This window comes from Cucurbita pepo, chromosome LG16, assembly GCF_002806865.2.
Source record: "Cucurbita pepo subsp. pepo cultivar mu-cu-16 chromosome LG16, ASM280686v2, whole genome shotgun sequence".
NCBI lineage: Eukaryota > Viridiplantae > Streptophyta > Magnoliopsida > Cucurbitales > Cucurbitaceae > Cucurbita > Cucurbita pepo.
In genome coordinates this window covers 6,785,356-6,807,625 of record NC_036653.1, presented here as the reverse complement: position 1 = coordinate 6,807,625, position 22,270 = coordinate 6,785,356, and the positions used below count along the sequence as shown (strand labels likewise).

Below are 22,270 nucleotides of genomic sequence, written 5' to 3'. Positions count from 1 at the left end.
TATTTTCTATTCTATATTCTTTTATACACGCTCATCGATACAAATCCTTTAGCTAGAGTTCTTTTATGTTCATCTAGATCGAGTATTGTTGTGCGATCCTAACAATTTCGAGAGTTCTGTTTGTGTTCATCTAGATCGAGTATGTTGTTGTGCGATTTTAACAATTTCGAGAGTTCTGTTTGTGTTCATCTAGATCGAGTGTGTGTTGTTGTGCGATCGTGTTCATCTAGATCGAGTGTGTGTTGTTGTGCGATCTTAACAATTCTGTCATTTAATTTTTTAAGTCGGTATTTGAACTTTCAATTTGACTAATAATAAAGTCATTATCCTTTAATTATTTATCTAAAAGAATAGTAATTAGTAATTAACCGTATTATATTCGAATATAATTTTTTATTGGGATCCAAGAAAAACAGAGGAAGAAAATGAGAAAAAAAAAAGATTGTCTGAGCCCGGGTTCGAACCGGGGACCTCTAGTGTGTGAGACTAGCGTGATAACCAACTACACCACCCAGACGTTGTTGATCATGAGCCTCCTTTAAATTTATATAATAAAGAATTTGAAATCGAGAGCGTTTTCTTGTTCATTTCTCGTAATTTGCCATGGACGCTCACCACGCATCTCTAGGTCGACGAACGCTAAGAACTTTTTGCTTGTTCGCATTCTTGCGCACCATAATGCCTTCAGTGTGTTTGTGAAATTCGGCAAAAGAGAGCGGCCGAGAGATTGAGCAAAGCTTCTTCCGGACCAGATCTGAGCGCAGCCTCCAAATCAAATGGTTTGTTATTGTTGATTCGTATGGAATTAATGTTGCGATTATTGGTTGTGGATGCAATTTGGTTTCATTGGAACAGAAACTTCTGGCGTTAGAAAATCAGAGAGCGGAAGTCGATTCTCAGAGGTAGGATCATGTTTTTTTTCTTTCCCGCCACGCCGAACCTTCCGCTTGCTTGATGTTTAGGAGTTAGAAACTTCTTTTGTATTATTAACTTTCTCGGCCATGTTCTTGTATCTTGAAATTCTGATACTGATTCTTAGGTTTCGTCTTGAATAGTTTCTTATGGATTTTTACTTAGGCTCTTGTTTTGATAAAATTCATCTATAGTTGGGAAAATGCGGCATGAATGATTAATGGCCAATTGTTGCAATTGCTGACCGATTTCATACAATAGAGAATTTAGATAATAGACAGGATTCTTCAGAATTTGATATTTCAGTCTGATTTCAACATTACCTAAATGTTTTAGGAGACGAACACTGTACCATGTTTAAATCTCTCAAAGATGTAGCCATGGAGAAAAATGCAGCAGTTGTTGCCCAAGAATTTGCAGTCTAGATGTTCTTTAACTATTTTTCCCCTTTTCCTTCATTTTGCTCCTCCTTAGCATTACTGATGGTGTGATAAATTAGCACAGGAGGATCTGTTGCAGCCCAAGCACATCGCACATATTGTCCTCTTTTGGCTCTCTCAAGGATATGTTGCAACTCAAGCCCATCGCTACCAGATATGGTCCTCTTTCTGCTTTTCCTTTCGGGTTTCCCCTCAAGGTTTTTAAAATGCCTCTCCAATGGAGAGGTTTCCACACCCTTATAAGAAATACTTGGTTCCCTTCTCCGACTGACATATAAAGAATGTTTTGTTCCTCTCTCCAACCGATGTGGGATCTCACAGCTAAAGTACGTTCATATTTCTCTTTCTTTTTTCATTGAATTCAGTAGATCATTCTTTTAATGTTTCACACGGTTCTATTCCAAGGATTTATAGCCTTAAAAACTAATTGAATCTTTAAGATCAAGTAAATGAACAATAGATAGATTTGATAGGAGGCACAATCAAGTTTTCTATTGGATCATGGCTGGATCAAATTATCGTAGATTCAATATTCAATATTACTTTTCTTTTGAAGTATGCTTACTACATTCTCTAAGTTACAAAAATGGATCAGAAACTCACCCAGCTATAGTAACAATTGTGATGTCCCACATTGATTGGGGAGGAAAACAAACCACCATTTATAAGGGTGTGGAAACCTTTCCCTAGCAGACGCGTTTTAAAGCCTTGAGGGGAAGCCCGAAAGGGAAAGCCCAAAGAGGACCATATCTGCTAGCGGTGGACCTGGACCGTTACAAATGGTATCAGAGCCAGACACTGGACGACCCGAAGGGGGGTAGACACGAGGTGGTGTGCCAGTAAGGACGCTGGGTCCTAAAGGGGGGTGGATTTGGGGGCGGTCCCATATCGATTGGAGGAAGGAAAGAGGGGGGTGGATTGTGATGTTCCACATTGGATGGGGAGGAGAACAAACCACCATTTATAAGGGTGTGGAAACCTTTCCCTAGCAGACGCGTTTTAAAGCCTTGAGGGGAAGCCCGAAAGGGAAAGCCCAAAGAGGACCATATCTGCTAGCGGTGGACCTGGACCGTTACAAATGGTATCAGAGCCAGACACTGGACGACCCGAAGGGGGGTAGACACGAGGTGGTGTGCCAGTAAGGACGCTGGGTCCTAAAGGGGGGTGGATTTGGGGGCGGTCCCATATCGATTGGAGGAAGGAAAGAGGGGGGTGGATTGTGATGTTCCACATTGGATGGGGAGGAGAACAAACCACCATTTATAAGGGTGTGGAAACCTTCCCCTATCAGACGCGTTTTAAAGCCTTGAGGGGAAGCCCGAAAGGGAAAGCCCAAAGAAGACAATATCTGCTAGCGATGGATCTGGGCCGTTACAGTTACACTCGTTTCAAGCTCTCAATCATCAAAATATGAGGACAAATCACAAAAGTTATTCTCAGAGCTATTATTGTGTCCCTTAAGCTAGCTGGATTGCACCAATTGGAAAATTTCCCCTACAAACAACTTCAGAGTAAAGAAGGGAAAAGGAAAGGGATGTTTACATATTTATTGACACTTATTTCCAAAGCTTTCTACAGGTTGGATGAAGGAACTCATGAGGAAGACATAAGCAGGGAAGGAAGCTCAACAATGGAGTCCTCAAAGATCTGTTTCTGTATTCCTCGCCATAAGAACAGCCACAAAGTTGATGGAGGATCGGAGAAATCTTCCAAATCAAAGCCTTCTCGCCGCAAATCTGGTGCCAAAGAAGGTAAGCATTCCTCTAGTAGTGATAGTAGTGGAAATGGAAACACAGGTGATGCAAGTGCAGCAGGCAGCGCCGCCGCTGTGGCTGCCATTGCGGTCACGGCGGTGACCATGGATGCCGTTGATGATGATGGTGGCAGCACTCATGTCCACGGCGGTGAGGGAGGTGGCGGAGGCGGTGGAGATTAGGGAATTGGAGGAGGATCGGAGTGTTTATTTGTTATTGTTCTCTGTTCTTGGTGATATCCTTCTGCTGGTTCCTTCCTGAGTTTTTATCCTTTGTTTGAATTACAGTATATGAACATCTGGGTCTTAGTTGCTTCTGTTATATATACATATACATATATATATATATATATATATATATATATATATATATATACATATATAGAAAACTTTGTAACATGTTGAAATTGTGGCTGTTTGTATCTGTCTTCTTCTTATACTCTGTTCTGAACTGTCTATTTAGCTCATTGGTTCATAAGGAACTCAAGTTGTGATTTTTGTTTGTGGATAATAAAAAATATGTGAGATTTTATGTCGGTGGAAGGGGTGAGTGAAATATTTCTTGTAAGGGTGTGGAAACGTCTCTCTAACAGACGCGTTTCAGAACTGTGAGGTTAACGATGATATGTAACGAATTAAGGTAGACAATATCTATTCGTGGTGGGCTTGGTTGTTATATGAAATTATGCTCTTAAATGAAATTTAATTCAATTTAAGAAATTTGATTTTAGTATCGAGAAAAATTGATAAATTGAGATAAGGTGGACAATATCATACTATTCACAATTGGTTCTTTATGATCACAGCCATTTGGAGAAGAGACATTGACCTGACCAATGTTGGTCAGTATCTGGTCTCTATTTCGCCTTCGGGTTTCTCAGATATCCATGACTGGGAATTGGATTCGAGCCGTACACAAATAGTCCCACGTCCCCACATCCTTAAAATAAAATAAAAAACACAAAAAAAAAAACCAAACGCAATAAAATTGAAGTGAACAAGAGAGATGTCAACATTGACTTTGTTGGTGGAGATTGAAGATATAAGAACAAGAGAGATGTCAACATTGACTTTGTTGGTGGAGATTGAAGATATAATTATCATTTTTGTTTATCCATTCCTATCCCGAGAAGTTTGAAATTCTAATTTTTTAGTCGATAATAGATATTTAATTGAAAAATTATAAAAAAATAAATTTCCATTTCTAAAAATCGGTCTACTTCCAAAAAGCTCATTTTATAAATTAAGGTCTTATAATTTAAATCACGCTTTCTCTTTTTACGGTTGATTCTAGAGATTTTTATGGCATCTTAGGGATGGAAAACCTTCTCCCATCTGTCTCTTCTCAAATTTCATTTTTCATATTGCTAATTTCTCATTTATTTTTGTGGAGACTAAAGGAGAGATTTTTCGGAGAGAATGCATGGGATCAAATTTCCCTTATGAATTTTTATTTCTATTTTTTAAGACTGTTATTTTGAATAAACTTTTTTTTTATATATATAATTCTCACTTTATAATATACTTTTTATTAAAATAATGTAAACAAAAATCTAATATAATATTTACAAACAAAAAATAAAGATCAAAATTTAACATTAATTTGAATATTTCCATCATATATGTGTTATATATATAATAATAATATTTATAAGAAGCCTAATTTACATATATATATATATATATTTTGCAGACATGGATCGAGCCAGCCAGACCGAAAAAAAACCGGGAAAAAATGGGGCTCAAGCATATTTCGCCACGTGGATTCGTGCATTATAATCGGATGCAAACCTATTTATATTCCACTCTTTATTCTCCTTTTCTTGTCCGCCTTTCTCCTCTTTCCCTTTCTCTCTTACCCTTCTTTCCCTCTCCGCGCTCTCTCTCTCTCTCTCTCTCTCTCTCTCTCTAGTCCCGTCGCCCCTCTTTATCGCCTCCTCTGCCCTTTTACTTCACACAACTCTACAAATCCTAGAAGCTTATACGGATTGTATGGATCTTCTTCTTCCTTGAGTTTTCTCGAAGACTCGATTCTGGGTTTCGCTAGTGGAGGGAATCGGAGGTAGACAGGGCGAAGCGGATCCGTTATGGCGATTTCGACCAGCTCTATCTACATCAATGTCATTGAAGATGTTGTCAACAAGCTTCGCGACGAGTTCACTGATAATGGTCCTGGAGAGGACGTTCTCAAGGAGCTTCAAGGAGTAATTATTGATCTCCAATCTTGAAAATCTTGTTATTCTTCCTTGCTTGATACTCTTAGCTTCGATTGTGAATGGATGTTTGTTTTCTATTTCTATCTATTTGAAGGAATCGATTGAATTTTTTCGGTGATTACTTTCTGAGTTTGATCCATTTCATTCTAGGGTTTTGAGGTTTTGAAGTTGATTTAAGCTGTGGTTGGGCTGATTGTTTTCTTTGTTGGAACTTTTTAGATGTGGGAGGCGAAAATGATGCAAGCGGGTGCCGTGAACGGTCCCATAGAGAGGTCTGCACCGTCGAAGCCCACACCCGGTGGTCCAATAACTCCGGTTCACGATCTCAATGTTCCGTATGAGGGGACTGAAGAGTACGAAACTCCTACAGCTGATTTACTCTTCCCGCCGGTGAGTACTTCTCTTATCCTCTCTATTAAATGATTTCCGAAGTTCATAATTAATAATCGAAGCGATTTTGGTAATTGTAGACGCCACTACAAACTCCAATTCAAACCCCTTTACCGGGAACTGCTGACAACGCGATGTATAATGTTCCTACTGGACCCAGCGACCACTCTGCATCTGGTACTGATGCTTCTCCAGCTGTTACCACTCCTGGAGGTAGCGCTAGTAATGTTGATGTCCGATCTGGAAGGCCAACCCAATTTATGGTAATTACTGCTTGATTTTGATGCTACAATTAATCCTTACACTTTCTCATTCCCTGCAGTTTACCCACTCCATACGGTCATGATTTACATATTTTTTTTCACCTTTATTTCTTTGATAAAAGGAAGGGTTTATATGTAGTCTTGGTGGCCGTTGACCTGATTTTAAGTTGAAGAATGGCATTTTTATGATTCTTACCATCGATATTTTAAAGTATGCTATTGATAGTTGAACATGCCGTGAATTGGGGTTTTGATAGACGTTACATTCTTCTTTCAGCAACCACCCTCTTGGATGGGTCAAAAAGCTCCTGTAGACGTTAATATTGGTGAGTCTAGTGTTGAAATAGTGAAAAAATTTGGCACCAATTATTATGTTGTAATTTTTATTGATTTCATTTTTGTAGCATATGTGGAGGGGCGTGATGAAGCAGACAGGGGAGTTCCTCACCCAGCCCTTACACAGGTAACTTCTTTCTTGATTCATGCTTCCATCAGAAAAAGATTGTTGCCTGATGTGAACCCCCAAAACTCCACTGTGAATTTCATCTGCTTCCGATTTTGAATTACTCTACTCCTTGCTGCCATGCTCTATTGGCTCGAAACTTCAGTATGATATTTTAACTTAGGGAAACAATTCTCAGGACTTTTTCATGATGAACTCTGGGAAGCGAAAGCGTGATGGTTTTGCTTCCCAGTACCAGACCAATGGGTTTATACCGCAGCAAGATGGAGCTGGAGATGCTGCCAACAGTGTATTTGAGATTGAGGTTTTGTTTTCTTACCTGTCAGTATTTTAGGAGATTCTTTTCAGCCTTGGACTTGTATGCCAATTTTCTTTCACATAATTTCAGTTCATAGTTCTATTATTATTATTTTTTCTCTTTCTTTTTCAAGTTAAGCAAGAGGTAAAGAGTAATTAAAAAATGCTTCACTACTGAAGCCCAAAGAGAGATGTTGAACCTAACAAGGGCCCGAACGCACTACGAGACCTCTCAAGCCCTTTAAAAATTATGGTATTCCTCTTCCCCAAAGCACCTACAAAATCACACACACCCTGGTTCGCTTCAAGAGCATTCTCTTCTGAGGAAAGAGAGGGTGGAGAAGGAACCTTGATCATCCCTTTTCAACCCTATGTCTAGCCAAGGATAAACAAAACTCCTCCAAGAAAAAATTCCAAGCGGTGCGAGCTAAATCACAACTCCAAAGAATACGATCAAGTTTCTCTATCGTCCTCTTGCAAAGAATGCAACACAACGACCCAAACAAAATGGGCACCTTCCTCAAAACCTGGTTCAAGGTGTTAGCTCTTTCATGGAGAACCTGCTAGACAAAAAACTTAACCTTATTGGGTATTTTCACCTTCTACAATGAAGCAAAACATAACCACAGGAGGGAGAGGGACCAACCAAACAAAGAAAAAAAGATATATGAGACAAACCTTCGAATGGAATAGGAGTCCAAATGTGAACATCCCTTCTCCTTAGAATACAACAAAACTAAGAAAGGCGATGATACCCGTCGTTTTCCTCTTGAATAGAGGATGATAGATCCCTAAAAGACAAAGGAGAGGTCAAATTTCCGTTCACAATCTTGGTGAGTGCAAGTTGCGGATTTAGTAACAGTAACAATAATATCAGTGTCTTCTATTTTTTTTCAAGTTTCCCTTGGGGTGATTCCTATTTTGTTTTTCCAGTGCCCTCAACAATTGCCAACAATTCTCTTAGTTACTTATTCTCCCCAACGTAGGGGTGCTCTGTGATAAACTTCTAGTCATCCCTTAACAAACCTTACTGCCTTATCTAGCCAACAGATTGACTACCTTTATTCACCAGGTTGCTTCTGCTGTGTGGATTGGAGGTTGCTATTAATCTATGAGATGAATCTGAAAAACTCAGTACTCTAGATTCGTAATATTCTTGACCATAAATTCTAACCTTTATATTCTCTTAAAACTCAATTTCTTTTTTGGGTGGTTAGAACTCTGAGAGCCTACAAGATAATCTAGGAAGGTAAGTCAAAGGATGGTTCAGCATTAGGATTGAGCTAGAAATGGTTATTTGATTCATATCTAATTTATGGGTAGAACAATTATTGTTGCCATTTGAATTGGCCCAGGGGTCAAGCGTCTCCTCCTAGGTGTCTGTTTTATAGGAAATTTTTGCAGACATTCATGAAAACTTAAAAAGAAAAAGAAAAAGAAAAAACTGAAGCTAGAATAGGAAAGCACAGGGACACATTTATTGTAACATATATTTTTAAGTTAATTTATTGTAACATATATTTTAAAGTTAATGTGTGTATATATTTCAACGAGTCTCATACTAAATATTGTTTTAGTTTATGATGCTTATGCTTGTATGATCAGTCTTTGAAGCTCCTTAACGGTAAGCTTTTACAGATAAGTGGATGCAAAGCTTCTGATGGGAGACCTGGCGTTATCACTTCTGCAAAGAGTGCAACATCGACACATATTGAAAGATCATTATTCAAGATTCCTCAACTTGATGGACCGATACCTGATCCTTACGATGATGTGCTTTCGACACCCAATGTTAGCTCTCTCTCTCTCTTCCCCTTAAAGTTATAGAATCGTCTATCATTAAAGCAATGAAATATTTATATGATATTAACAGCAATTTTATACATCTTAAGCTTCTTTTTACTTGTTTTGATTTTTGCAAGGTGCCTATTCTTCAAAAGGTTACTTGTCTGCCATTGTCTTTTGATTACCCTTTCTTCATCTTTTTGTATAAGTTAGGCATCTGTTCCACGTCTTCTTATAAGGATCTCCACAGTCATATATCTGTTGTTTGATACTACAAAGCCTGGTGGAGTTAATAAATGTTGAAATTTGAATAAATTTTAAGATTCTTATTTAAGTATTTAGCTAATAAACAGTAACAAATAATTCTGTTGCTTTTTCTTAAAGGTGCTAATAAATGTTCTCTCGAGTTGGTTATCAAGTAAAGAAACAAAATTATAGCACTCATAGATTAAATCCCAATCGATCTGTACTTTTCAGTACTTTGGAATTACCCACACTCTTCCATGTTTGATGACAGAGAGATGTTCCTGGATCTGCACATTTTCTATGGTTTTGCTGAGTTTTAGCTCAATGTTTATGGTCAAATAGAACACTTTATAGTGGCAACTAATTGCTTGATTCTTCTTCTGGTTTTTGTTGCGTTCATCCTTTGCGTTTGTTGGGTTTAATTTTTGTATTCTTCATATCATAATTAACGTAAATGATTTTCCTTCTGTTCTCCATACACTGAGTTTGATTTGTGTTTCATCTTTCCGTAAAACTTAAATAACATTTTTGACATCCCCTGCAGATATACAACTACCAGGGTGTCTTTAATGAAGACTACAACATAGCAAATACACCAGCACCTAATGGTAAATGTTGTTAAGGATGTCTTCATGGTTGTGACTATTTTATCATAAGGATTAAATCTTATTTTATTTTATTAACGTTAGAGAAAAATCCTGAAGGAAAGGTTTAAATTCAATTTTAGTTTTTAATTTTCATGTGTAAGTACTTTGGCTTGGTCTCTAAATTTTCATAAGTTTGTTTTGGCCATTCTCGTTCAATTTTTTGCATTGCCTTGAATATGTAATGTCTTATGGGCTTGCTGGGTATCTGTCATGTAATGTGTTACCAAAATTAAGCGATTGAACTTACGTGATTCAAGGATCAGATTCGAACATTCGAAAGGAAAAAAAAGAAAGAAGGTAGAACAAGGATGAAAGGTGAAAGGATTTAAAGCTGAAACAAAAAATCTCTTTAATTTTAATATGGGCCTGTTATGTTTACTTGACAGATCCACCAGCTGGCACTCCTGCTGTTGTCACCCAGGATGATGTTGGGGAGGAGGAGGAGGATGACGAGCCTTCATTGAACGAAGACGACGATGACGACGATTTGGATGATGTGGATCAGGGAGAGGAAGTGAGCACACAGCATTTAGTTTTAGCTCAGTTTGATAAGGTACTTTCTTTACTTCATGGTTGGTAGGCGCGGTTGCAGTATATGCTAGAGCCTTTCAGGATCCATCGTGCCATTATGCACGCGCACACACACACATAGTTCATATTTTTAGAATATAACGCACCTAATACTTGCCATATCATAATTTCAACGTCCTAGGTTACTCGTACCAAGAGTAGGTGGAAATGTACACTCAAGGATGGAATTATGCACATTAACAACAAGGACATTCTCTTCAACAAGGTGAAGTTTCCCCTCCAAAACTATAAGTTAGATAGATATGAACCGAATTCGGTTTTCATGGAAGCTTGGTTTGTTTGTTTGGCAGGCAACTGGGGAATTCGACTTCTGAATTTTAGTAGAGGCATCATCTTCAATGTGCNTTTTTTTTTTTTTTTGAAAGATTTCCAGGAAGTTCGTTCATTGGATGCTTAAAAAGTTGTGATAAGTTAATATTTGTTTTGTGAACGCAGGAGGGAAAAGGATATGTTGATGATTCCTTATGTGTATTTTGATAAATGTTATTAGTAGCGTTTGTTTTGTATATAACGAATGAGAGCTCTATCGGCCTTCAATGCATGGCAACTTGAGGATTTTCCAGAAATTTTATCATTGCACTAATGGAATATATNTTTTTTTTTTTTTTTTATAAGAAACGTGTAACATATATTGTCTTCTTTGAATTTTTCTTTTTAGGCGGCTCTCAAAATGCGTTCGTTAGGAAGACGTTTCTACACCCTTATAAAGAATCCTTCGTTCTTCTCTCTAATTGATGCGAAATCTCACATTTTCACTTTATAATTCTTCACACTGTTTCTCCTCAACTAGAGGTTCGTTCTCCTACCCAATTGATGTTCGTTCTCCTACCCAATCGATGTTCGTTCTCCTACCCAATTGATGTGGGATCTCATATTTTCACTCTATAATCCTTCTCGTTCTCCTCCCCGGGTTCCTCCTCAACTGATGGAATCTCACATTTTCACCTAACACTGCATAGATTATTTGAATTATGTCTATTGTCATCAAGTGAAAAAATAGAATGGGCGTGGGGATAATAATTCCATATTGATTCGAACCAATCCATATGCTCCCATTTTTAATAAGATTCTAGCTAGAAGCATACAAGCACTATAATGTGCCTCTTCGTGTGTATCTGGAAGCATACAAGCACTATAATGTGCCTCTTCGTGTATATCTGGTAACCATGTATAGAATACGATTGATTAGCCGATATTTCAAAATTTATGTACCTGGTAACCATGTATAGAATACGATTGATTAGCCGATATTTCAAAATTTGTGTACGATTGATTAGCCGATATTTCAAAATTTGTGTACGATTGATTAGCCGATATTTCAAAATTTGTGTTGGCCTCTTCGTGTATCTGGTAACCATGTATAGAATACGATTGATTAGCCGATATTTCAAAATTTGTGTATGACAACCATATATAATACCCGATATTTCAAAATTTGTGTATGACAACCATATATAATACGATTGAATATTTCAAAATTTGTAACCATGTATAGAATACGATTGATTAGCCGATGTATAGAATACGATTGATTAGCCGATGTATAGAATACGATTGATTAGCCGATGTATAGAATACGATTGATTAGCCGATGTATAGAATACGATTGATTAGCCGATGTATAGAATACGATTGATTAGCCGATGTATAGAATACGATTGATTAGCCGATGTATAGAATACGATTGATTAGCCGATGTATAGAATACGATTGATTAGCCGATGTATAGAATACGATTGATTAGCCGATGTATAGAATACGATTGATTAGCCGATGTATAGAATACGATTGATTAGCCGATGTATAGAATACGATTGATTAGACCATGTATAGAATACGATTGATTAGCCGATGTATAGAATACGATTGATTAGCCGATGTATAGAATACGATTGATTAGCCGATGTATAGAATACGATTGATTAGCCGATATTTCAAAATTTGTGTATGACAACCATATATAGAATACGATTGAATATTTCAAAATTTGTGTATCTGGTATTGTGTATCTGGTAACTATGGTTCTAATACGATTGATTAACCGATATGGTTCTAGGTTCTCACTGTTCCCAGTTAAAGGGTTCTAATCACACTTAGTTACTCAATTAGAGGGTTCTAAGGTAAGTAATGAAGCCGAAGAAGATTTGTAGTAGTGAGTTTGATGCTTAATGATTCACCTTATATGATTCATGGTTTTTTTTCTTTGAAGATTATCAATCTTTTTTTGCGGCCAATTGGAAAATGTAATAAAATCGAATGAACATGTTATTACAACCATCTTGTTTAGTATGATCTTCGTTATACTTACGAAGTCATTCCATTCAAGTCTTCAATCTTGTTTATCGTCAATTGGAGAAAGTAACAGAACTGAATGAACCAGATACAGAGATTGTTTGTGAGTGCCTTATTGTGTGATCTGATTTGAGAATCTTGAGCAGCATAACTTTCAATGGCGAAATCGGATTCATGATGGAGACTTGAAAGTAGAGAACAAATTACAAGAAATGACCGAGAGAAATGAATTGAACAGGAACGAAGTGGAAACGAAGCGGCTGTTAGATTAGGAGCAGGAAGTTTGAGAGATTTCCCGCGTTACAATTTATCAATAATACAACATGAAACCAGAAGCATTCGTGGAGATCTTAATCCAAGCGGCGACACACACACACACACACACATACTGTACATGGATTTACGTAGAGCATACGAGACTCGATCCAGCCATCATCTTCTCACGGCGTGTTACTGGTTATGATGCACTTCGATTGAAAGAAAGTAAACAGCGTGGAAGGATCGGCGTATGTCGCAGCCACCGCCGGATGTTGCCAGCCACCAGGAGATGCGAAAACTATACCTCTTTGATCGCCATTGCCGCCGCTGTCTGCACCATTTCCGTTCGTCAACATTCTATTTCCCTCAGTTTCAGAAAAAGGCTGTGGCGACGAAGGGAGCGGCGAAAGCAGAGGAAGAACCGTCTTCGAAGAAATCTCGGTACCAACAGAAGACATTGAGACGCTCGAAAGCTGATCGAGATAAAGACCGGCCGGCGCCTGCTTCTGCAACCTGGTCGGAGGTTTAGGTATTCTGCCTCCGCGTTCGTTGTCCATTGCTGCTCTGAGGAAATCAACGACGGCAGATTGATTTGCATTCATTGGAAGAGAAATATAGGGCACAAAGAAGATCGTTGGTTATGAAGGTGAATGGTCAGAAATCCTGAATCCAAATTCCATTTCATAATTGAGAACGGCGGGTAAAATGTAACGATCATTAGGTACGCTTTTAACCCTCTGTCTTTATTTAGCAATTCTTCTGCACGTTTTTAGGGTTTCAACGAATTACTTTTTCCATTCCTGAAGAACAGGATCATGAGTCTAAGCCCTTCAATGCTGGCCTTTGAACTGAAACATCCCTCTTTTTAATACTTTTTACCAAAAAAATAGCAAATTAAAGATAAGAACAGTATTGCATTTTCTTCTTTTTCTTTATTTTCTTGAATCAGTTACTTTCCTTTAAGGTAGGGGCACACCAAAACTTACTGCAAAATTAATTTGGCTTCCATATATGCAAATTTGTTCCAAGAAAAAATGTTTGCAACTAAGATGCATTTTTTGGGTACTTTTTTCTGCATATTCAGATATTTTAATGCAATTCTCTATTGACTACTTTATATCTATCTCACTAGTATAAAACAGTTGTTGTTAGCCAATATTATTCTTTTGAACTTTCTCTAGCTAATATAGTTTTCAGCCTAACAATGTTTTGTTCTCCTCCCCAATCGTTGTGGGATCTTGCAATCCCTCCCCCTACGGAGCCTAGCATCCTCGCTAGCACTCGTTGCCTTCTCCACCCTCGCTAGCACTCGTTGCCTTCTCCACACTCGCTAGCACTCGTTGCCTTCTCCACACTTGCTAGCACTCGTTGCCTTCTCCACACTTGCTAGCACTCGTTGCCTTCTCCAATCGATGTGGGTCCCCTCAATCTACCCCCTTTGAGGTCTAACGTCCTTGCTGGCACATCGCCTGGTGTCTGGCTTTGATACCAAACAGCCAAGTCCACTGCTAGCATGTATTGTTCTCTGGGTGATTTTCCTTTTGGGCTTCAAGTTTTTAAAACGCGGAAGCAAGAGTCTTCTCACCCTTATACATAATGCTTCGTTCTTCTCACCCTTATACATAATGCTTCGTTCTTCTCCTTGATTTATGTGGCATCTCACAACAAATTTTCCCGTACATGTCGCCCAAGGCCTCATAATTTCTGTGATCATTGTGGTATATTGGCTGCTGGCGTTGATGATCCAACAGCTGTGTACAGAATTATGGGCCAATGATCAGTCTGGCTCGTAGTTTCATTCCTCTCCTTACCCACTTTGTACAAGTGGATGGAGAATTATCATTCAGTGCCACAGCCATCTGTTCATATGAGACATCGTAGCTTTGGGATTTTCCAAGCAACTTTCCCTAAATTCATCCTCTCTTCTTTCTGATTTCCTCTTCTCCTTTATCTTTTCTTTTTCTGCTGAGGGGGTTAGCTGGGGTTCTTTCTTCTTACCCGTTTCTAGTTATCTCCATCATATCCTCCTGACTAATGAACTGTAATCTCCATGAAAAACAAGAACTAATTATGCAGTAATTGGACTACGTTTTTGCTGGTTTCCAACTTTCAATTACTTGGCTTTGAGCTAAATCTGTAACTGATGCAGGGGGTTTTAGTTTTATGGGATGAATCCGTAAAGAATTGACCAAAAAAACACAGTTCCCTACAAAGTCGTATAGAAATCCATCCCAAGAACACTAGTAAACTCTTAATCAAGAGAAAACACTCATAACTTCAACTTCAATGATGGGAAGTTTCAAAGATTTACAGCCTTACAAGAATAATGGATAGTAGGGTTAAATCCTAATTACTAATTGACAAAGTAATTAACTGAAGTTCACAATTTAGCTAAATTATTTAACTAAACAAAACTAAACTAACTCACATTTTCTTCCTAAATCAGTAACTATTTTCTTCCTACATGAGCAAGTATTTAAGTATCTCAAAGAGATAAAGAGATAAGGAGTGCTTGTATGTGGCACATCAAGTCCCCAGATTTTTGTTCATATTTTTGTTTTATCTGGCACAGGGCTTTTTAGATAACTCTGAATTATTCATGGGTTTTTGCTTAGTGGAACGAGCCATATTGTATGGAGAAAGTTTGTGGATTCAGTATTATGTAGAAGCGAAAATATAAGAGCTCTGCATTTTTGTTTTTTTATTTTCACATCCGCTTTTTACGTGGTGCAGATGGAAGCTCAAATCCCAACCTCAACGGTCGCTTTAGATTAAGCAGATTTGAGAATCATGTTTTGTTAGTAATTTTACTGAACAGGCGCCTTTGTTTGCCACGTGTGTGGTTGTGAATGCCTAAAGTCTCTCAAGAGTTCATTGGACACAGTTCAGAAGAGGCCGAACAAAGCCAATTTCAAAGAGCTCGAGATGATTCACTTGATTGTTCATCTATTTTGAGAGGAGGGTTCAAGGTTGCTGCTAGAGTTTCACTTCTTCACACCCTCCTAAGCCCTTAATCCATGGCTGCCACGGTTTCAACCATTGGAGCCGTTAATAGAACAACGGTACTGTTTCTTCCCGCCAAGTCTTTTGTGTTATTTGACGGAGAATACCAATTTATTTAACAATTTCTTCTTTTTTTCTCTCTGGGTTTCATCTTTCAATCTTGAATCTCATGTTATATGCAGTTAAACAACAGTAACTATGGAGGTTTAGTGCCAAACTCTGCGTTTTTGGGCAGCAGGTTGAAGGCCAGTTCCAGATCCACCACCTCAAAAATGGTGATTGGAAACTTCAAGGTTGTTGCTGAGTATAACGAGGAGAAGCAAACCGAGAAGGACAAATGGCGAGGCCTTGCTTTTGATACTTCTGATGACCAGCAAGACATTACCAGAGGGAAGGGATTGGCGGATCCTCTTTTCCAAGCTCCCATGGGGACAGGAACTCACAATGCTGTCTTGAGTTCATATGAATACGTTAGTGCTGGACTTCGACAGTAAGTGTTCAAATAGAATTTTGCAGTTTGTTTGAACATTCTTATGCGAGCTTACTTGAAGTATTACAATGTTTCAGATACAACTTCGACAATAATATGGATGGATTTTACATAGCTCCAGCTTTCATGGACAAACTCATGGTTCACATTGTCAAAAATTTCATGAACCTGCCAAACATTAAGGTTAAAAATACAGCTCGATGTTCGACACACGATATAGTTCGTCCATGTTTGTCTTTCAGTGCTAACTGCTAACCTTCTTGGATGCATTTTAGGTTCCTCTCATTCTGGGTATTTGGGGAGGTAAAGGACAAGGAAAATCTTTTCAGTGTGAACTTGTATTTGCCAAGATGGGAATCAAGTAAGTTCAAAACCCAGCTAGTTCTGAGGAAGTTGTTTGGAGGGCCAACTGAACAACTGAACTAAGTATATTGTTGAACAACTGAACTAAGTAAGTTCAAAACCCAATGTTCTCGCTGACACTCGTTCCCCTCTCCAATCGATGTGGAATCTCGTAGGTTTGGTAAAGATGATGACAAGAGGTTGGATTTGGTTAAGATGGTCTCGTGGATTTGGTAGTTTGTTCGAACGAAACACTTAAGGATCGAGTTTAATGCATACTACATTGGTCGAACTATTAGGGTATTTGAACTCGATGACAAGGGTCAGTTTCAGATGACTTTTGAGAGAGCCGTGGGAGTGCTCTACCGAAAAGAGTGATTATAGAAAGATTTGTTCTCACTAGAAAACACCTAAACTCACCCTGCAAATACTAAGATCATCCAGACTTAGTTCAGTTGGCCCTACAAATCTCTGAACATATTTCTTCTTCTCACTGATATATTGTTGGTCTTAATTTTGTTTAGTTATGATGAATTTCAGCCCTATTATGATGAGTGCTGGGGAATTAGAAAGTGGGAATGCAGGAGAGCCAGCAAAATTGATCAGGCAAAGATACAGAGAGGCGGCTGATATTATCAAGAAAGGGAAGATGAGTTGCCTATTTATCAACGATCTTGATGCTGGAGCTGGAAGGTTTGGTGGAGCCACCCAGTACACAGTGAATAACCAGATGGTAAATGCTACTCTTATGAACATTGCTGACAACCCAACCAATGTGCAGCTACCAGGCTTGTACAACAAAGAAGAAAATCCCAGAGTTCCCATCATAGTAACTGGTAATGACTTCTCAACTTTATATGCACCCCTCATTCGTGATGGTCGCATGGACAAATTCTATTGGGCTCCGACTCGTGAAGATCGTATCGGTATTTGCACTGGAATCTTTAGGACTGACGGTGTACCGACAGAGGACATTGTCAAACTCGTCGACACCTTCCCGGGGCAGTCGATTGGTAAGCCTCACTAACTTGGTTCAGCTGAAATCAAACATTTCTGAACGGAAGAAGAATATTGACTTGCATAAACCAATCATTCTGCAGACTTCTTTGGTGCTTTGAGAGCTCGAGTTTATGACAACGAAGTGAGAAAGTGGGCTGCCGGTGTTGGAGTTGAGAGCATTGGAAAGAATCTTGTAAACTCAAAGGAAGGCCCCCCAACTTTTAATCAACCAAAGATGACACTAGAAAAGCTACTAGAATATGGCAACATGCTCATCATGGAACAGGAGAATGTGAAGAGGGTTAAATTGGCTGACAAGTATTTGAAAGAAGCTGCTCTTGGAGATGCAAATGAGGACGTTGTTCAGTTTGAAACTTCTCAGGGTAAGCAACTTTTACATTAAAAATCGTTTCTCCATAATTTGTTTTTTGACATAATCTGTATTGATTGTTCTTTCTACAATTTTAAAGAAGCTGTTCTTGAAGATGCAACTGAAAATGTTGTTCAGTCAGAGACTTCTAATGGTAAGCAACTCTTGAATCCAAAGTCATGTCTGGATCCTTTGTTTCTTGAAATTGAATCTAAACTCATTGCTCTTTAATCTGCATATTTTTTGTTTTTTCAATGTTAAAGAAGCTGCTCTTGTGAATGCAAATGAAGATACTGTTGAGGTTCTTAAAGATACAAATGAGGATGTTGCTCAGTCAGGAACTTCTTATGGTTAGAAACTTCTACATTCAAAGTCATGTCTTGATCATTTGTTTTCTCAAATTCAATCTTACATTTAATTATTCTTCTTTCAATCTTAGAAGTTTCTCTTGGAGATGCAAACGAGGATGCTGTTCAGTCAAAAACTTCTTATGGTAAGCCACCATTTACATCCAAAGTTCGTCATGATCATCCGCATTATGAAATTTAATCTAAATTAACTTCGTTTTTTTTCGAATTCAAAGAAGTTGCTGTCGAAGATGCAACTGAGGAGGATGTTGTTCAGTCAGGAAACTCTGGTAAACAAAATTTACATTTAAAATCATATCTTGATTATTGTTCTATGAAAACTAATCTACATTAATCGTTATTTTTTTCCCAATTCACAAGAAGTGGCTCTTATAGATGCAAATGAGGATGTTCTTCAGTCGGGAACTTCTAATGGTAGGCAACTTTTACGTCCCAAATCATCTTGATCATTTGTTATCTAAATCCTAGCCTAAATTAATTATTCCTTCTTCATTTTAAAAGAAGCTGCTCCTGTAATTGCAAACGAGGATGTTGTTCAGACAGGAACTTCTTATGGTAGGGAAATTTTACAATTGAAGTCTGTCTTTATCATTTGTTTATTTATGTATAATCTTGATTTCTTTTTCAATTTTAAAGAATCAATGGGGGAAGAGGAACGCAACAAGTTAATATCACTTTTCCTGAAGGCTGTACAGATTCATCTGCTAAAGACTATGTCCCAACACTCAGATTCGGCAACAAAAGCTTCCAGCACCGACTCTTAGGAATTTTCTACATGTACTGGTATATATATACAAATGCGTTTTAATGAAGCAAATACTTTTGAGTTGCTTTTTCTCTAGTTATGTAAATCGTTACTGTTATAAAACTTCACTGAAACCGTTGTATCAATTGAATGATAGACAAAATTGGCAGTCATGAAGGTAATTCCAATCCATTTCTTAAGAAACTTCTACATAAGAATTTCTAGCATTTACATCTTTACTGAACGAAACAGTACCTCATTTAATCTTCCAATGCAGGCGATGATTTCAGCGGTAACTTCCTCTGCATTTCTTGTTTGAAACTTGGAAGATTCTTATTCCAACAAAACCATTCTGGAGGAAGGAATGTTTTTCTCTGTGAATTTTTAATATGCTTCAGCTCCAGACGTTCCCTTTTCAGTTTGGAGAAGCTGGAAGGGTGTTCTTTGAGGACCACATTACTGGTTCTTCTCCTTTCTCTTACAAGCAACTATATATATTGATTTGTTCACCAAAATGATGCACAGTCGTCTCCTGGTCAGTAATTTCTCTTTCTGTAGGCTTGGAAGTTCTGAAATTTTGGTTCAATTGTTTGAATTTCTACTAATTTTCTTGGTCTTCCAATGTCAAGTCCCCCTTCTCACTCAGCATGATTTCAGAGCCTTCTCCTGCAGACCATAGCCTTATTCTGTGATTTACCTGAACAAAAAATGTGGTAAGGAGAACCAGAGATGGATTTTTTGTATACTTTTCCTCCTTTAAGATCATGGACTCCATCGAAATAGAAAGAACACCTTATTCTCCTTCTGTGTCTTGACATTAATAACGGCAGCATGAGGCTCATAGACTAAGTGATGATTCTATAAGTGAAATCCCCCATGTAGTTGATCGATCACAAATAAGTGAGTTTTGAATGAATACAGAGCTAGGAATCGTGTATGTGTCGAATTCTTATCACCAGAAAGGGACTAACCCAAGTGCCAGCACTCTTTGACCTTACCGTAGGTAACACTCGCAGGCATCGGATGAACCTTGTCCCGGGATCTAAGAAATACACCTTAGGAGAATCTTAAAGTGATCGTTGGGGAAGTTTAGCCATCAACCCCATTGGAGAAGGGTTTAAACTGTGAACCATTTGCTTCCTAGGAACATAATTTATGCTGAAAATTCTCCTTTTATTGAAGTCACATCCAACTGAAACCAGGGTTTTTCTTGACTCCTCTATTGGACATTAGCCTCCTTATCCTAGCAGCATCATCCCAATAACCATCTCTCCCCAACACATTTGACAGCATGATGTAAGTAGCTGAGTCATGTGGATATAGTTCCAGAAGCTTTTTTGCAGTCCGAATGGCAATATCTTTATTCCCATGGACTAGGCAAGCACTCAGCAAAGCTTTGTAAATTGATATCCCTGGTTCTATAGGGATGTTTTCAATGAAAGCTTCAGCTTCGTGAAGATTTCCCGCTCGACCAAAAAGGTCGACTACTGTAGCGTAATGCTCCAGTTTTGGAGGTTCAACCAATCTATTTCTCATCAAGTTGAAATATTCAAGTCCCTTGTCCAGCAAACCCACATGACTACAAGCAGTGAGCACAGCAAGGAAGGAGGTATCATCTGGTTTGACTGATGTCCTCCTCATTTGCTCAAACAAGTTAATGACCTCTTCACCACAACCATGGTAAGCACATCCTGAAAGCAATGTATTCCATGATATTAAGTCATGCTCGTTCATCGTCGAGAACACTTTCTTTGAATCACTGATAGCACCACATCTAGCATACATAGATACAAGACCATTTTGGACGAATAAATTTAGGCCATATCCAGTTTTATACACTAGACCATGAATTTGCTTTCCTTCTTCTAGAGCTGAACCTATCCCTATGGCCCTAAAAATGCTTGTAAACGTGAAAAAGTCTACATCAATATTTTCCCGCCTCATTTGAATGAAACATTCCAAAGCTTCCTCACCTATGCCCAAGTTAGAAAAACCAGCTATAACAGCATTCCATGAAATCTGATCTGATATTTTAATGTTTGAGCAAACCTTCCTATAGTCTTCCAAGCTACTGCAACATTCTGAATATGCAGTAACAAGGGTAGCAGCTATATAGTTATTACTCTCGAACCCTTGCGCTATTACCCGGCAATGAATTTGCTTGCATTGATCAAAATGATGGGGACATGAAAATGAACTTAGCAAGCTATTATAAGTCATATAATTTGGTTTAAGATCCAGATGCAGCATTTCTCGCATCAAAACCATTGCCTCATGAGGTTGCTGATTCCAAGCATAACCAGTGATCATTGAAGTCCAAGTAAACACGTTTTTATCCGACATTATATCGAACACTCTCCTCGAGTCTTCGAGATTGCAACACTTGGAGTACATGTCAATTAACCCTGTACCCACAACAACATTAGACGAAAACCTTAGTTTCAAACTAACACCATGTAGTTGAGTTCCAAGCTTTCCAGCTTGTAACTGAGAGCAGCCCACAAGAACACCAGATAAACTGAAGGGGGTGGGTTCAATCCCCTGCTTTAGCATCTCTAAAAACCAAGTAATTGCCATTAAAGGACAGCCTGCTTGCAAATAACCAGTAACCAACGAATTCCAAGTGACTACATTTGGACACTGCATTTCATCGAACACCTTCTGGGCCTTCGACATGGACCAACATTTACCATACATATCGACAAGAGCACTAGAAATATAAGGGTTGAGAGAAAAACCAAGCTTGACAATGGCTGAGTGGACTTGAATTCCCAAGTCCAGAAGGCCGGATTTCGTGCAGGCGGATATGGTTTTACTGAGAATATGAGGGGTCGGAGGAGACCCATTTCGCAGTAATTGAACCAGGAATTGGATGTCGACATTGTCTGATAAATTCTGGTTTTGGCTAACGTTTTGAAGGCTGGATTGGATGGAATCATCTTCGTAATCCTCGTGATTACAAGAAATCAAAGCTCTGAAACTTACGTGGTTTGATTTCCAGGAGGCCTTGAGAAAACGAGCAGCGCTTCGTAGGGGGCGAGTGGAGCAGTACATGGCCGCATGTTTCTTTAATCGAACCTCCGGCGTTGAACAAATTCTGAATGAAATTGGTTGAAGGCGGTCCAAATATCGAAGAACTAATTCAGCTCAAGCCCACCACAAGGAAGGCTTCACAGGTGGACACGCCCACCTCGTGGATCGTCGATAATTCTGGCGGCAACTCGCTCCAAGCCCAATGATAACGGCGATTCATTTCACGTAGACCATTTAGATTTTAGTAGGAATTTTAAGTTTAGTTTTCATTTTAATCTTATACTTCCAAAAACCTTATATTTTTACTCTTTAAACTTTTTATCTAGTTTCTAAATTTCAATTTTCTTGTAGAATGAAGCTTTTTTTT

General features: G+C 38.4%; 4 protein-coding genes, 1 long non-coding RNA gene and 1 other non-coding gene across 17 annotated transcripts; 3 read left to right on the top strand and 3 right to left on the bottom strand.

Moving 5' to 3' along the window:
- Positions 1–443: 443 nt before the first annotated feature.
- Positions 444–517, bottom strand: TRNAV-CAC. Its single transcript has one exon. It is a non-coding gene; the product is annotated as a tRNA-Val (tRNA).
- Positions 518–609: 92 nt separating this feature from the next.
- LOC111777527 lies at positions 610–2,044 on the top strand. The gene is made up of 3 exons (XR_002812397.1): positions 610–779; positions 856–902; positions 1,249–2,044. It is a non-coding gene; the product is annotated as an uncharacterized LOC111777527 (long non-coding RNA).
- Positions 2,045–4,857: 2,813 nt separating this feature from the next.
- LOC111777368 (transcription initiation factor IIA subunit 1-like) lies at positions 4,858–10,569 on the top strand. Of its 2 annotated transcripts, XM_023656920.1 has the most exons (12): positions 4,858–5,309; positions 5,541–5,711; positions 5,792–5,974; positions 6,252–6,300; positions 6,379–6,437; positions 6,616–6,741; positions 8,340–8,525; positions 9,310–9,373; positions 9,799–9,965; positions 10,125–10,208; positions 10,294–10,343; positions 10,439–10,569. In XM_023656920.1, the coding sequence occupies exons 1-11, from the start codon at positions 5,193–5,195 to the stop codon at positions 10,315–10,317; spliced, it is 1,230 nt and encodes a 409-aa protein (XP_023512688.1). In that variant the 5' UTR covers positions 4,858–5,192; the 3' UTR covers positions 10,318–10,343; positions 10,439–10,569. The 2 variants fall into 2 exon arrangements, with proteins under 2 accessions (XP_023512688.1, XP_023512689.1); XM_023656921.1 differs by lacking the exon at positions 10,439–10,569 and having other exon boundaries at positions 4,863–5,309; positions 8,373–8,525; positions 10,294–10,360.
- Positions 10,570–12,437: 1,868 nt separating this feature from the next.
- Positions 12,438–13,252, bottom strand: LOC111777440. The gene has a single exon (XM_023657048.1). The coding sequence runs from the start codon at positions 13,153–13,155 to the stop codon at positions 12,736–12,738; it is 420 nt and encodes a 139-aa protein (XP_023512816.1). The 5' UTR covers positions 13,156–13,252; the 3' UTR covers positions 12,438–12,735.
- A 1,985-nt stretch (positions 13,253–15,237) lies between these two features.
- On the top strand, positions 15,238–19,492 carry LOC111777437 (ribulose bisphosphate carboxylase/oxygenase activase, chloroplastic). Of its 11 annotated transcripts, none has more exons than XM_023657042.1 (14): positions 15,240–15,615; positions 15,739–16,046; positions 16,124–16,229; positions 16,322–16,407; positions 16,929–17,401; positions 17,489–17,770; positions 17,858–17,911; positions 18,021–18,107; positions 18,197–18,250; positions 18,341–18,394; positions 18,489–18,539; positions 18,627–18,680; positions 18,762–18,908; positions 19,148–19,492. In XM_023657042.1, exons 1-13 carry the CDS (start codon positions 15,571–15,573, stop codon positions 18,887–18,889), a joined length of 1,782 nt encoding a protein of 593 aa, XP_023512810.1. In that variant the 5' UTR covers positions 15,240–15,570; the 3' UTR covers positions 18,890–18,908; positions 19,148–19,492. The 11 variants fall into 11 exon arrangements, with proteins under 11 accessions (XP_023512812.1, XP_023512814.1, XP_023512811.1 ...); XM_023657038.1 differs by having other exon boundaries at positions 15,248–15,615; positions 18,486–18,539; XM_023657044.1 differs by lacking the exon at positions 19,148–19,492 and having other exon boundaries at positions 15,238–15,615; positions 18,344–18,394; positions 18,762–19,070.
- Positions 19,493–19,667: 175 nt separating this feature from the next.
- On the bottom strand, positions 19,668–22,170 carry LOC111777436 (pentatricopeptide repeat-containing protein At1g11290, chloroplastic-like). The gene has a single exon (XM_023657035.1). It carries the CDS (start codon positions 21,922–21,924, stop codon positions 20,053–20,055), a length of 1,872 nt encoding a protein of 623 aa, XP_023512803.1. The 5' UTR covers positions 21,925–22,170; the 3' UTR covers positions 19,668–20,052.
- Positions 22,171–22,270: the final 100 nt, after the last annotated feature.